The following is a 16,333-nucleotide window of genomic DNA, read 5'->3' as shown; positions in this document are numbered from 1 at the left end:
AGAGCAGTATTAATGCGTCCTGAAGTAAAGTGAAACAGCTAAAAGTCGTGTTTGCTGGCCTCTTGCACCTGTCAGTCAGTCAGCACGTAACCTTAAAGGGTAAAACAAATGATGCACAGCACTACTATGGTCGGTTACAGAAAAGTTCACACTGTTATAATTCACTTACCCTTTAATACGTTTTGGTGCGATTATCACCCGCTATTAAAAAAAAAAATGTTTTGAATGAGAAGCTGTAATGTAGCTGTGGCGGAATGAATTTTGGCGTGGCGGCCCACCATGGAAGAATGAATGTAGCGGAAACTATGAAAGGGGTGGCATTATGTAGAGATGGTTTCTGATCAACAAACTGGTAACTTAAAGGCATAGTTCACCAAAAAATGTAAATTCTGTCATCATTCACTCACCTATGACTTGTTTCAAACCAGTTTGAGTTTGTTATTATTATTTTTTTCTTCCGGTAATCATAAAAGAAGATATACTGAATAAACTTGTAAAACTGTAACCATTGACATCTATAGTAGAAAAAGCAAATAGTATGGAAGTCAATGGTTACAGGTATCCAACATTCTTCAAAATATCTTCTTTCATGTTCAACAGAACAACAATAAATCTCAAATGGTTTGGATGAATCAAAGGTAAGTAAATAATGACAATTTAAATTCCGGGTGAACTATCCCTTTAAAGGGGTGGCATTATTGAGAGATGAGTTCTGATACTTTTTCTTAGGTTAGGGCTAACGATTAGAACAAAGTCTTAACCCTTTGCAAAGTTGTCAACTGCTATAAATTTCACCCTTACCAAGATAGTTCACCAAAAAAAAAAGTAAATTCTGCCATTCTTTACCCACCTTTTGCTTGTTTCAAACTAGTTTGAGGTTGTTATTATTGTTTGTTCTGGTCAACACAAAAGAAGATATACTGAGGAATCTTGTAAAAATATAACCATTGACATCCCTAGTAGGAAAACAAATAGTATGGAAGTCAATGGTTACAGGTTTCCAACATTCTTCAAAATATCTTCTTTTGGGTTCAACAGAACAACAATAAATCTCAAATGGTTTGGATGAATCAAAGGTGAGTAAATAATGACGGAATTAAAATTTTTGGGTGAAATATCCATTTAAAGGGATGGCATTATTAAGAGATGAGTTCTGATACTTTTGCTCAGGTTAGGGTTAATGATTAAAGTTGTGAACAAACTGATTACTAGTATCTTAAAGGATTCACCAAAAAAAAAAAAAGAATTCTGTCATCATTTACTCACCTTTGATTTGTTCCAAAACAGTTTTAAGTTTTTTTGTTCTGGTGTACACAAAAGAAGATATACTGAAGAATAGTTTGAAAGAAGTCAAAGCTGAGTAAATTGTGACAGAATCAAATTTTTGGGTGAACTATCCCTTTAAAGGCGTAGCATTTACTGTCTGTTTAACGAGTTGTAATGTAACTCTCATGTGTTCCAAAAATGTATTAGAGAATATCCAGTTTAAAATCAGCCAAGGTTATAACATGCTGTTTTTATGTGAGTGTGTTTTTAAATACAAATGAGCCATTGTTTCCCACACCCACATTCTATTAGAGGGCCATGTCTTTACAGCTTGTGCCTCAGTTACTCTGGAAACAACACACAACACATCTGCATGCATTGTAAAGGGCACCTATGGTGAAAAATCTACTTTTCAAGCTGTTTGGAAAGACACATATGTAGGTATAATGTATAGATAGTCAAATTGGGGTGATTTAAACACACTCAAATTTAACAACATAAAAACGGTGGACCAATTGGAACGGTTTTCAAACCAACCACAACTTGACATAGGAGTGCGGTCCCCCGCCCACCAATATTGATTGACAGCTGCGTATTAACATGTCTCCTTAGTAGCGCATATAATCATATCAACAAGTCAGGACGTGCGCAAAGCAACCGGGAATAAAAGGTCTGTTTGGTTAGCTGGCATCATCAATCATAATCAAATGTGATCAAGAGTGAGTTTTACAGGTTTAAAATATTTTAAAACAGAGCATGTGTGTAATGAATTACAGCGATTTACTTCAGATTCACTTCATCAGCACAGCCGCGTGTCAGAACAATTATAAGAGAAGACGCTTCAATCCTGGTTTGTGGACATTAAATCAGGTTTATTTTGTACATTAACATAACAGATAGCCATACAGCAGTGGAGGTTAACCTGTATCCTGTCACATATGCGTGCAAAAACAGTGCAAAGCTAAACGCGCATGCTGTGTGTGTGTGTGTGTGTGTGTGTGTGTGTGTGCGTGCGTGCGTGTCTGCGCTATGTGTTTGTTTGTGTGTCTGCGATGTGTGTGTGTGTGTGTGTCTGCGATGTGTGTGTGTGTGTGTGTGTGTGTGTGTGTGTGTGTGTGTGTGTGTGTGTGTGTGTGTGTGTGTGTGTGTGTGTGTGTGTGTTCTCGCCGTGTGTGTGTGCGTGAACTTTGTAACGACATTGTGTGTGACTCATCGTTGCTCCACACAAATGCATCAAATACTCATTGGTAAAGTTCTTACTGTAGTATTTCTCCCAAACATGACGTAAGATCTGCTTCCTGAGGCAGCCGAGGGCAGCCATTGAGGCATGATGACAGGCACGTAGGAACGCTGGGCGGGGAGGACTAGCCTTAAAGGCCCAGTACAAAAAAAACAGCAACAAGCTTTTACCAGCCAGAAAACAGAAACTTCAGACAGCTATAATAAATAATCTGATGGGTGTTTTGAGCTGAAACTTTACAGACACATTCTGGGGATACAAAAGTCTTATATTAAATCTGGAAAAAGGGGTAACCTAGGTGCCCTTTAAGGCTTTGCCTGGTTATACTTTTTGTGAGTGCACAGAAAGATGGTGCATTGTCTGTGCATTCGAACTTTCTTTCGCATTCTTTCCCCTCACCTCCTCAGGCCTGCTTTGGGCAGGAACGTCAGGATGTTTTGACGGGTACGTTTCCAGAAGAAAACTCAGGGCTACAAACAAGCCTCTTGAGGGAGTTCAGAAACAGGGCATACTGATATTTGTGTTTGTGGAGTTCGTGTTTTGTAACTTTGTTTGTGGTCAAAAAAAGCAACACAGTACCTGTAAAAAAAGTAACACACTTCTAAAAAAAGTGTCAAAAGCACACCAGGACCTATTTAAAATCAAAGAGTTAATTTTTTTTTACCTTTCAGAGATTAGACCTGCATGATTTTCATCAGAATATCATAGTGATATCAAGCGTGGACTGTTTTTACTTGAACCAAAAATCAACCCCATTCAAAACTCCCCAATAACCACATAAGAACTTACAAAAACTCAGTGGGAACACCTTGTAGATTTGTATTTATTGGTTTAGCAGACACACATACATACTGTAACACTAACACATTGAAAGAGTGGCACAAAGTGAAAATAAAATGGCATTTTAAAATGACAGAAAAACACATACCAAGGTAAATACTACACAAACATATAATACACACAAACTAAATGAAACCTAATCTGCTCCCAATTAGAATCAACATGCAAATCAACCAGAAGAGTTTAAGTAGCGTAATTTTATTGGTCATTTTTGGAAATTGCATGGCTTACATACATGTTAAGTGTCATGCCAGTAATATTGTTTGCTTTATAATGCAATGATGTTTATTGCGTGTAATTTGTGTGTGCGCACTGAGCACAGTATAACAGCCGACAGGTAGGGAACACTGACACTGTATTTTAACATCTTATCTGACGACAGACACTAAATTAGGAGTGTTTTTCTCTCACACTTGAACTGCATCTGACAGAATTATATCAAAATCAAAGTTGTGCATAACAAAAAACACTCTGTAAGCTACTCAAAACGCTACTGAAATCCACTTTCGGATTTAAAAATTACCAGTTGATTAAACACTACTCTCGCTGATGACAATTCTGAGCACAAGTTCGAAGCATCCTACTAGAAGTTGCTCGTCGCTCTGGTGCCCTCCATGCAGCAACAAAGAAAAAGATCTATAATAAGGTGTCTGGTGCATATGGGGAGGAAGCGAATGTGTCACAAAATATTCCTTTAGCAACAAACTAAACAGATAACATTAGCCCACTAGCCAACATACAGTGCTCAGCATATATATATACACAAATCCCCTCACAAATCTATCTTAAATTCATATTTTTATAGGAAGCTAAACAATATTATGTTTGTGCACATACATTAGATTAGTCAGTACTGAAGCCAAATCTGGAGCTTATCTAACAAAATAACAGCGTTTGGGCGACAGTTCATAAACTACAGTAGTACACCAAAATTTCTAGGTTATAGTAAAATTTTAAATACAAATTTAAAAAAGTAAAAATCAAGTGAAGCAAAAAATGGAAATTTAAGCAAAAATTAGCAATAAGCAAATTAAAATTTTTGCAATATTTTGCTTGAATTTAATTGTATTATCTTTCTAAATTTCTAAGTATGTTTGGTGACTAAAATATTATTTTAATAAATAAATCTGTTCAATAAATCTCTTTTGTTCAAATGCACCAAAATACATTGCCTATATTCACTGAGGAATGGATAAAAATATTAATTTTCAAAATTGGGGTGTACTCAATTATGCTGAGCACTGTAGCGATTATGCTGAGCGACACTTTAGTTTTGTCCTTTTTAGTTTAGTACATTTTACAACCTCCATAAAGGAAAGCAAGAGCAAAATGTCTTATTTATGTGTGTGTGTGTGTGTTTATAGGATGATCAGACCCCGTTGCATATATCCAGTCGTCTAGGAAAACCAGACATTGTCCAGCAACTGCTGCAGCATGGGGCTTCACCCGACTCCACCACCACGTCTGGATACACGCCACTGCACCTGGCTGCACGGGACGGCCACAAAGACGTGGCATCCATCCTGCTGGACAACGGAGCCTCTCTTGGCATCACTACCAAGGTCAGTCATAAAACAAAGCTGGATGATTCATAAAGCTTTTATAGATTTGGCTGTGACTGTGGCAAAAAAACTAGAGATCAATGGCTATTTTACAAGAATGATACACTGTAAGTTATATTAAGTGTAAGTGAGATGGACCTTTTTTGAGCTCAGTGTTAAGTTCACTTAACCTGCTTAGAACTTTTGTTCAATGAAAGTAAAGAAATCAGTTGAGAAAAATTTAGATTTCTTCATGTCAGCGTTTATGTCAGGTTTTAGGAAAGGATGACTCAATCGTAGGGCTAAAATCATGGGTTTATTAATTATAAAATAAAACAAAAGGCAGCAAAAACTACCCAGAGGGAGAAAAACATAACTAAAACACAAAAACAAACTTGACTGGGCTGGCAGGGAAGAGCAGGGCTGGACAGGACTGGCCACGACTAGACAAAACAAGACTCGAAACTGGAAAGATGACACAGGACAGCAGATATGAGGAGACTATAAAGGAGAAATAATTGGCAAACAAACAGGTAAACATAATAAACCAATGGTGGGTGGGACTAGATAATATACAGGAGAGCACATGACACAAAAAAACAACACACGCCATGTGACCAGACCAATAAAAAAAGCAATAGTTTCCACGGTGGTGGCTGAAGATTCCTTCTATTAAACCGGTTGATTTTGTATCATGTCCATTTTTTTCTATGATTCTGGTCTGCTCGTTGATTTTTAAATACGCTTGTTTGATCTCTCTCGTTTGCTTTCTTTATGCCTTGCGATGGGATGTTGATTTCGTTCTGTTCTGTTTAATGGAGCAAACAGCTCCCTTCTTCATCAATCAGCTGTTGAGTTTGTGATAAATAGGTAAATGAATTCAATTATGAACAAACCAAGCATGTGAGCAGTGTTGTGCTGACAGCGTGTTATGTTATATGACTCAGACAGGAGGCTGTTTCAGATTATTCATTAAACTGATTATTCAGTAAAACGAGTCATTATGCAAATGTGCCTTTTGCCCTTTACTTTACTATAAACAAGCCAGAAGTGAAAGAACTACAGCGAAAATGATATTCATAATTGAAAACTGAATATGGCATGATTTTATGATTGCTGCATTGCATGAATTGTGCACAAAATAATGGGATCAAGTCAAACACACATCATTTTCTATATGTGTTCATAGTTTAGCAAAATATAACATGAACTGTAATTTGAACTAGTGCCTCTGAATATTAAACAGCAGAGATGCTGCTGTTTATAAATGAATTCTGAATGTTCTGTGTGTATTTGGCAGAGTTTCATCTAAACACATTTTCCCATTATACACATGGGGCCCTATTATACACCCGGTGTAATAAGACGCAAGACGTGTTTGGTGCGATTTGTTTGCGATTTTCAGACCAACGCAACCCTAATTTTCATGTTTTACGCCATGTTGTTCAAATAACAAATCCATTTGCACCACTTTGGGGACTCGTAGGTGTGCCAGTCTATGAAGGAGGTGTGTTACGGCGCATTGTTGACGTGTTGCTCTTTATAGCTGAAATAGACTGCGCAAATGGCCAGCTGAAAGCAGGTCTAAAGTCCAGCGCAGAGTGTGTTAGTTGTGCGCCTTAAACACCTACACATTACAAATGGAGAAAGTACTGAACTACTGAAACGTATTTAATACTTTATATAAAAGGCATTTTTGGTTATGGAAGCATAAAGACACCCCTCGTATGGAGAATAAAGTCACATGAATTGATCAGCTGTGCTTTTTTTTTTAATAGACTTCAACAGTGTAAAAATCGTGACGGTTCTGTGGGTCTCGTCTACCAAATCTGATCTTTAATTTGTATTTTCAATTGAATTCATGTCAGGTGATTGGCTGGGCCATTCCACAGCTTGATTTTCTTTCTCTGAAAGCTTTTGAGAGTTTCCTTGCCTGTGTTTTGGATCATTGTCTTGCTGAAATGTCCACTCTGGTTTCATCTACATCATCCTGCTAATGTAGATGGTGGACTGAAATAGCTGATATTCATTTACACTGAGAAAGGGCAGAGGGTTGTTGAATAACTACTGAGAGATTTCAGCTGCTGTCTGGGCTTTCACTGCCTTTCTACACCTCCCTTTCTTCATGTGTTCAATACTTTTTTCCTGTGTCATTTTATTTTATTACACATAACTTCATTTTTAATCCGATTAGATTTGTTTTCTGTTGCATATATGGATTTCTTTGGTTGTTACCAACGTCCAGTGAAAATTTCAAATCAACAGTACCCTTATAAATATGTTTTCTGAGAAAAACGGTAACGTGTTCAATACATATTTTCCCCACTGTATATATATATAAAATAAAATGAATGTTTTACTGTTTTAATAGAGTCACCTCTACAAGTAAATAAATAACTTATTAAATAAATAAATATTCTGGTGGGTTGTAGATTTTAAATCACAAATGATATGTTAAAAAAGATGTCAGTCTGTTTTGAAAAGTACTCTGCTGACTACCCAGCGGGAAAAAAAAATACTAATAAATAATGGAAGCTAATGCAGTGTTCAGAATGATTTGTGATCAACTCTGGCTCATCGTGAAACCTCTCTGAGTTAGATTCACACAGCTAGATAGAAATCCCAACACTGATTCCCAGCAGCTTATCGCTGGCATAAATCACACTTCCTGATGCGTTTAGTATTAGCATAAATCACACAGCGGTGTTAAATTGTGGCTTGAGCGTAAATCAGCAATTCTCTGTTTACTAACTGTTTTCGAGATCAAATGCATTATATTTCTGTCCTGGACATTTTAGCTGAGCACATAAAAGCAGACTCTTGCAGCTCTTGCACATTTAAAGAAAGAGCATCTCATCCATCACTGTAACTCACCAAACTGCCACATGCGGAGGGTTTTGCTAGCGGTGTTTGATTTGCAGTGCATGGAATACATTACAAACCACTTTTGTATTACTACATGATTTTGACATCGTGTCAGTTATAAGGGACATCTGAAGATGTTTGGGAACTTTAGGAGTTGCTGCATGTGGGATGTGTTAGTGTTTTGGTGTTTGTATTGATTATGTTTTTGAGCACAGGGCTTTATTTTCACATTTCTCAGGTCCCTGAAACAGACAGCATTTAAACCAGACTGTTCGCCCACACTGAGAAAAAATAGCAAGGAAAGAGTTGTTTCTGGAAATAATTTTTTTAACGTGAAGACCTTGGAGAGTTTGTGTATTGTTACTGTGTTTCTCATTGAAAACAGTGAGGCACCAATTTTTAAATTTACAATTTATAAAGAGACACACAAAGATACAAACACACACACACACACACACACACACACACACACACACACACACACACACACACACACACACACACACACACACACACACACACACTTAATCACAAACACACTCACACACACATATGTATATATAAATATATATGTGTGTGTATATGTGTGTGTATACACAAATACACAATGACACATACAAAACATATATATACATGTGTGTGGCTTTGTGTTTGTGCGTCTTTGTGTGTATGTTTTTGTTTGTGTGTGTGCGGTTTTGTATGTGTCATTGTGTATTTGTTATACACAAATGTTATACACTGTGTATTTGTTATATAATATATTTATACAAACACACACACATAAACACAAATTACACACATATATACGTATATATACATATATATATATATATATATATATATATATATATATATATATATATATATATATATATATATATATACACACACATATATATATATATATATATATATATATATATATATATATATATATATATATATATATATATATATATATATATATATATATACACATATATATATATATATATATATATATATATATATATATATATATATATATATATATATATATATATATATATATATATACATATATATAAATATGTATAAATGTGCATATATATGTGTGTGTGTGTGTGTGTGTGTGTATTCATTTATAGTATAGTAAGTTAGTATAATATAGTAATTTGTTGTGTTTATGTGTATGTGGCTTTGTGCCTTTGTGTGTGCGGCTTTGTGTGTCTTTGTGTATGTGGCATTGTGTTTGTATGTGTTATTGCCTTTGATTGTGTTTGTTTCTTTTTGTATACAGCTTTATGTTTGTGTGTGTTAATGTTTGTGCTTGTGTATTTTTGTGTGTGTGTGTGTGTTTGTTTGTGTGTGTTTGTGTCCTTGTGTACGCGGCTTTGTGTTTTTGTTTGTCTGTTTGTGTATCTTTGTGCTTGTGTGTATATGTGTATGGTTGTGTAAACGTGTGTGTCTGTTTGCTGCTTCAATCTGTGTTCAGAGTTAAAAAATTTCAGAATGTTATGATGTCATCTTTAGAATTCCGCTCTGGCAGAACACTGCAGTTCTAAATCTGACCTTCTGTTGGTGTTTGAGGAGTTAACAGTTATCCACAGCTACTTTTCCTGCTTCTTAAATTGATTTTGGACTTTAGTTTTTCATGATGGCGAAGTTTAGCAGAGCACTTCAAAAGCTTTTTAGCCGTTTTACACCTTTCTTGCGTGTTACGGAGACACAGAAGTGTGCTCCACAAGAACTGGTGGCAGTTGAGAAACGTGCAGAGAACGAGGCCATCGACTGCACTGAGAATGACAAAAAGTGCAGGAAGAAATGGCTCAGAAGAAAGCAGAAGGAGCCAAAGCCTCTTCTGGTGAAAGTCAAACCACTGCTGACTCCTGCCAAATCTTCTGTCCTAAAGCCGGATGATGGAGACTTACCTGAGCTTCCAGGCCTCTCTGGAGATATCACTCTTTCAGCCACTAACATTCACTCGCTGCCAGAGTCTCCAGATGAGCTGTCCTCAAACCACTGCTCCTCAGTTCATCCTCCTACCAGACGAGCTGCTCCTCTCAGTCCAGTAAAGCCTCAGGTGTGCTCTGCATCTCCTCCAGAAATCTTGTTCCTCAACATTGAGGAGGAGGAGTACGAGTTTGAGGAGATCCAAACCTGCAGGTCTCCCCCACCATTGAGACCAATGATTGCTTGGGAGGATAAGGAGGAGGAATCCTGGATGAGCAGAGTGATGGATCTCCATCAAAGCGAGGAGGACCTCAGTGAAGCTGAAGAGTTTACCTCTGAGCTCTCCATGGTGTCTCCTGATGGTCCTTCTGCAAGACGAGCAGCTCTTCTGAGTGTGTTTCCTGACGCTCATGATGCTGTCGCTCTGCCCGGAGCATGTGCTTCATCTTATGAGGATTTCTCCCGCTGCTCTCCAGTTCGTCATCCTATCAGACGGATGGTTGCTTGGGAGGAGAAGGAGGAGAAAGAGGAGGAATATTTCTCGTGTGACATGATGGAGGACGAGGAGGACATCATTGAAGCTGGAGACTTTGCCGGACAAGAGTTGACCTCTCAGATCCCCATGGCGTCTCCAGTTATTCAGCACAAGAAGCCAAAGTTCAGAAAAGTGGCACAGCTTCTGTCTTTGTGGGCCGAGGAGAAGGCAAAGAAAAAGGCGGAGAGGAAACTCCTGAAGGAGAAGGAGAAGAGAGATAGAGAGCTGCTGTATCAACGATACACGAATGATCTGAAACTAAAGCATGTGTGGATCAACAAACACAACCTGATCTACGCATGCTCCCTCCCCTAAATCTCCATCTCCCCCTTAACCCACTGCACATTCCTCCTGTAAATAAAACTGTGCAAATGCTGAATGATCTCTGAGTCTTGTTATTTGTTATAAGCATGGTTCGTCTTATACACACATAATTGTTTTTGATCTAACATCGGTAATGTAGAAATAAACACGTGAACTTTTCATGGGTTGTAATTATGAAAAATATTTAAAAGCAAAACCAAATAATAAAAGTGGATGACAAAATCACTAAACAAATCCATAAATTGATGTAGTTCATTCAGAATATTCATTAAAGTATGATAATACTTAAATAATAGGAACAAAATAACTACACGTGTAACTTGCAGAGAAGACAAAGCCTGTTAAAATAATACATTTGAGTGGCAAAATCAAAAGTTAATTTAGTTCAAGGACTTGTATGAGAAAGGTTTTTTTTTTTTGTCATTTTCAGATTTGTCTGAAAAGTTTCATCTTCCCAAAACTCATCTTTTTCGCTTCTTTCAGATACGACATTTTGTACAAAATCAGTTTACTCAGTTTCCTAATCTTCCTCCTGATTCAAAAATGGACATCATCCTTTCTTTTAACCCAGACAGAAAAGGGATAGTCTCTGTCATATATTTGTCAATAAATTCTTTGAATTTTGATTCCTCTGAATTACCTGAGAATACCTGGGAACAAGAGTTGGGGATCACCATCAGTGAAATAGAATGAGATTACATACTCAATTTTGTATTTTGTATATATGTGCCTGACACAGTTTAATGCAATGCAAGATTTTTCACAGAGCACACTACACTAATGCCAGATTAGCCAAAATATACCCAAATAGAAGTAATACTCACATCACACACACATGTTCTGGTCTTGTCCAAGATTGACAGTGTTTTGGTCTAAAATATTCAATACTTTTGAAAAAACTTTTAACATATCAGACACTCCAAACCCTCTAACAGCACTATTCGGAATTCCTTTTGAGACAAATTTGCCTTCAACAATACAGAACGTTGTGGCTTTATCACATTATTGGCTAGGAGTTTTATTCTCCTTAAGTGGAAACAACCATCTCCACCTTCATATGACAGATAAATAAAAGAAATTTGTGTTTAAAATTGGAAAAAAAAATTGGTTTTCATTAAGAGGGTCTTTAAAATCTTATTACAAAACATGGAAACCTTTGTTGAATTATATTGACACTATTGTTCTTGAAGCAGAAGAGGAATAGAGATTATTATTATTATTATTATTATTATGTTATTATTATTATTTATTTTGTAGTTTTTTGTAATAAATATATTTATTTTATTATTTTATTTATTTATTCATTTATTTATATTATTTTATAACCATATTGTTTTACTGATGGTCATTGGTTCTTAGTTGTGAAAAAGCAGAACAGTGGATTACTTATTTTTGTATGTATATGATATTGTATCTGCACAAAATGTTAATAAATATATTTGGCAAAAAAAAAGTTGAAAAGTAAAGTACGATAATATTAAAATAATAATAAAAAATCTACATGTGTAACTTGCAGAAAAGAGCAAAAGCAATTAAAATAATAAAAGTGAATGACAAAAATAATAAATGAATCTATAAATTGATGTAGTTTATTCAGAACATTAAAGTATAATAATATTTCAATGATAATAATAATAATAATAAAATAATTATAAAATAATAGTAAATGAATGTGAATGACAAAATGAATCTATAAATTGGTGTAGTTCATTCAGAATATTAATTAAAGTACAATAATATTTCAATAATAATAAGAATTAAATATCTACTTGTGTAACTTGCAGACAAAAGCTAAACAAATTAAAATGATGAAAGTGAATGACAAAATGACCAAATTAATTTATAAATTGATGTAGTTCATGGTGTGTGTTAAGCACTTTCGCCACACAGCAAAAAGGTCGCTAGTTTGAGTCCCGGCTGAGTCAGTTGGCATTTCTGTGTGGAGTTTACATATCCTCATCTTCAGGTGCTTCGGTTTCCCTCACAGTCCAAAGACGTGCTGTAGGTGAATTTAATAAACTAAACTAGTGTATGAGTGTGTATGGACATTTCCCACTACTAGGTTGCAGCTGGAAGGGCATCCGCTGCGTAAAATGTATGCTGGATAAGTTGGCGGTTCATTCCGCTTTGGTGACCTCTGATGAATAAATGGACTAAGCCGGAGGAAAATGAATGATTGAATAATACATTAAAAATAATAATAACTTTTTCTTTGCGAGTTTTTACAGTTACACAGTTTTACAGTTTTGTGTATGGAAGTGTTAAATCTGTTAAATCTCAAAAATAAAAGTAACATTTTGCTGAATAACTTCCACATTAAAAATAAAGAATATACACTCACCGGCCACTTTATTAGGTACACCTTACTCGTACCAGGTTGGACCCTCTTTTGCCTTCAGAACTGCCTTAATCCTCTGTGGCAGAGATTCAACAAGGTGCTGGAAATATTACAAAGAGATTTTGGTCAATATTGACATGATAGCATCACGCAGTTGCGGCAGATTTGTCAGCTGCACATCCATGATGTGAATTTCCTGTTCCACCACATCCCAAAGGTGCTCTATTCAAGGCAGGATGGATCTATGCTCTTATGTTGTTGATGCCAAATTCTGACTCAATGAATGTCACAGCAGAAATCAAGACTCATCAGACCAGACAACGTTTTTTTGATAAGCCAGTGCGAGTTGTAGCCTCAGTTTCCTGTTCTTAGCTGACGGGAGTGGCACCTGGTGTGGTCTTCTGCTGCTGTAGCCCATCCACCTCACGGTTGGACTTGTTGTGTGTTCAGAGATGCTCTTTTGCATACCTCAGTTGTAACGAGTGGTTATTTGAGTTACTGTTGCCTTCCTATCACCTGAACCAGTCTGGTCATTCTCCTCTGACCTCTGGCTGGATATTTTCTCTTTTTCGGATCATTCTCTGTAAACCCTAGAGATGGTTTTGCGTGAAAATCCCAGTAGATCAGCAATTTCTGAAATACTCTGACCAGTCCATCTGGCACCAACAACCATTCCACGTTCAAAGTCACTTAAATCACCTTTCTTCCCCATTCTGATTCTCGGTTTGAACTGCAGCAGATCGTCTTGAACATGCCTAAATGCATTGAGTTGCTGCCATGTGATTGGCTGATTAGAAATTTAAGTTAACGAGCAGTTGGACAGGTGTACCTACTGTAAGGGGCCAGTGAGTGTATATATTCAGTGACAAACCCTTTAACATCAGTGGGACCTTTCCATTTCACAGCAAGTTTTTACAGTGGTAATAGTTCTATAGATTATGAAATTATTCTTGTGTGTAATTGTGTGTTTCTGCATACATCTGTGTATCCAATTTGGTATGGGTAATTGGTATTGTTTTGTCTGAAAAATTTATATAATAATATTTGAAAACATGGCACCTTTTTGATTATTTCATGCAAAAAAAACTCTAAAATGACAATTTACAGTAGTTCATATTGTCATATTAGTTAAAAAAAAATTCTAGGAGAAATTTCTGTGAAAACCACTGAACGATTCTGTAATAGACACATTTTTTTTGCATAGACACATTAGCCACTTCCACACAGTGATAATGGTAAATATACGAAATATTGCAGCAACGAATTTACCTGTATTTTTAAAAAGTGTGATGTGATCTACCAAAAGCAGCGTAGATATTTTAAACATTACTTGGTAAATAACATTTGCTTTTGGCATTGCACTTATTTGAACGAGAGTAGAGAACATTTACTCTACAAATGCAAATATTTCCACAACCTTTTATTGTTAATGATTCACTGTGATTTAGTCAATTCTGACAGTGTTTTTAAAGGCAAATACTCATTTGTTTGGCAGAATAGACTATACTTCCTTCATTCTTTCATTTTCCTTCGGCATAGTCCCTTTATTCATCAGGGGTCGCCACAGCGGAATGAACTGCCAACTTATCCAGCATATATTTTACACAGCGGATGCCCTTCCAGCTGCAACCCATTACTCCGAAACATCCATACACACTCATTCATACACATACACTACGGACAATTTACTTTATTCAATTCACCCGAGACTCAAACCAGCGACCTACTTGCGATGAGGCGACAGTGCTAACCACTGAGCCACCGTGTCGCCCGACTATACTTCATAAATTTTTTATCTATTGATTTGCTTAATTTGATGTATTCAAAGTTCCTGTGAAGTGCTTTAAAATGTGCATTTTTATTCAATGTTTGAAGTAATCTCAACCAAAACACGAAGAGAGGGTGGGTCAGAGTGTAGCCCCTCCCCATTTTTAAAAAACAGCCAATAGTGTTTTGTTTTTATCACTGCTCTGCCAATGAGAGTGGTTGAGCTCTAGCGCATCAAATGAAAAGCAAATGAGAAGCATCTTGAAGGGGCGGGGCATGTCAGATACTAGAGAGCATTTGATTGGTCATGATTTGATGAGAAACTCAAGTATGAGGTGAAAACCGTTGATCCATTTTGGTGGAAGTGACAAACTACAAGCTTTACATGTTTATATCAGTTTTATATCTTCTAAACGTACATTTTGTCACTGTTTTGGAGCACACTAGCTTATAGATATCTTAAAAACTAACAATGCTGATACTAGCATCTAAAAAACCTTTAATTTCATGGGACCTTTAAGATATTTCTGAATTCCTACCAAAACTTCAATCTGTACTGTGACCGAATCGATTATTAGCTGCTGGTTTTCTAGCTGTAGGAGTGTAAGATTCCCTCGGCATCCCGCTGTGTTATTGTGATAGACATAAAATGACTGGACAAACATCAGTGTGCGGCTGCCAAGTGTTACAGCGTGAGAATCTGCTGAGAAAGGACAATGAATGCATGGTGTTTTCCATGACTCCATTCACCAGAGACCAAAGTTTCCCTCTGATAACACAGCCGCCACTGGATATGTTTGTCCTCTGTCTGTAATAATTGTTCAGGTTAGTAAGGGATTTGGTATGCTGGCCTCATGAGTTCAAATGGAAACTGCAATCTCCAAAAAAAACTGAATGTCTACTTTTCCCAGTTTCATGAATGCTGCATAAAAACATTCAGGTTTTAGAATAAAATGAAGGAAGGGGAAATGTTTACAGTAATTGTAATCAAACAAAGTCATATTTCATATCAATATGAGAATAAGGAATTATATTTTGAAGTATTATTATCATATAAAACAAAATCTTATAGAAAAGGCTTATAAACAAAATGCTTCATTAAATTATAATATGCTAGTATTATAATTATAGTGTAATAATATAATTCTGTATATATTTTTAATTTATTTTTGATAATGTTATTTTAGTATTTTTCATTACATTACAGTTTTTGATTTTGGAGGAAAAATAATCTAAAAAAAAGTATGTACAGTGCATATGGAAAGTATTCATAGCGCTTCACTTTTTCCACATTTTTTTATATTACAGCCTTATTGCAAAATGGATTAAATTAATTTATTTCCTCCAAATTCTACACACAATACCCCATAATGACAATGTGAATTTTTTTTTTTTTGAAATTGTTGCAAATTTATTAAAATAAAAAACCTGAAAAATCCCATGGACAGAAGTATTCACAGCCTTTGCCGTGAAGCTCTAAGTTGAGCTCAGGTACATTCTGTTTCCACTGATCATTCTTGAGATGTTTCAGCAGCTTAATTGGAGTTCATCTGTGGTAAATTCAGTTGATTGGACATGATTTGAAAAGGCATGCACATGTCTATATAAGATCCCAGGGTTGGAATTTGTCAAAAGGTATCTGAAGGACTCTCAGACCATAAGAAACAAAATCCTGTGGTCTGATG

General features: G+C 36.1%; 1 protein-coding gene across 18 annotated transcripts in view; it reads left to right on the top strand.

Annotated features, from left to right (window-relative positions):
• The window catches only part of ank3b (ankyrin 3b), a 303,338-nt gene that overhangs the window by 195,899 nt on the left and 91,106 nt on the right, over nucleotides 1–16,333 (top strand). For all 18 annotated transcript variants that reach the window (XM_056470181.1, XM_056470174.1, XM_056470182.1 and 15 more), the window contains one exon: nucleotides 4,711–4,908. In XM_056470181.1, the coding sequence (XP_056326156.1) occupies nucleotides 4,711–4,908 (198 nt within the window). The remainder of the gene's footprint in view (nucleotides 1–4,710; nucleotides 4,909–16,333) is intronic.

Source organism: Danio aesculapii, chromosome 12 (genome assembly GCF_903798145.1).
Source record: "Danio aesculapii chromosome 12, fDanAes4.1, whole genome shotgun sequence".
Classification (NCBI taxonomy): Eukaryota; Metazoa; Chordata; class Actinopteri; order Cypriniformes; family Danionidae; genus Danio; species Danio aesculapii.
The sequence above is the reverse complement of the archived record's forward strand: the minus strand, read 5'-3'. Positions and strand labels throughout refer to the sequence as shown.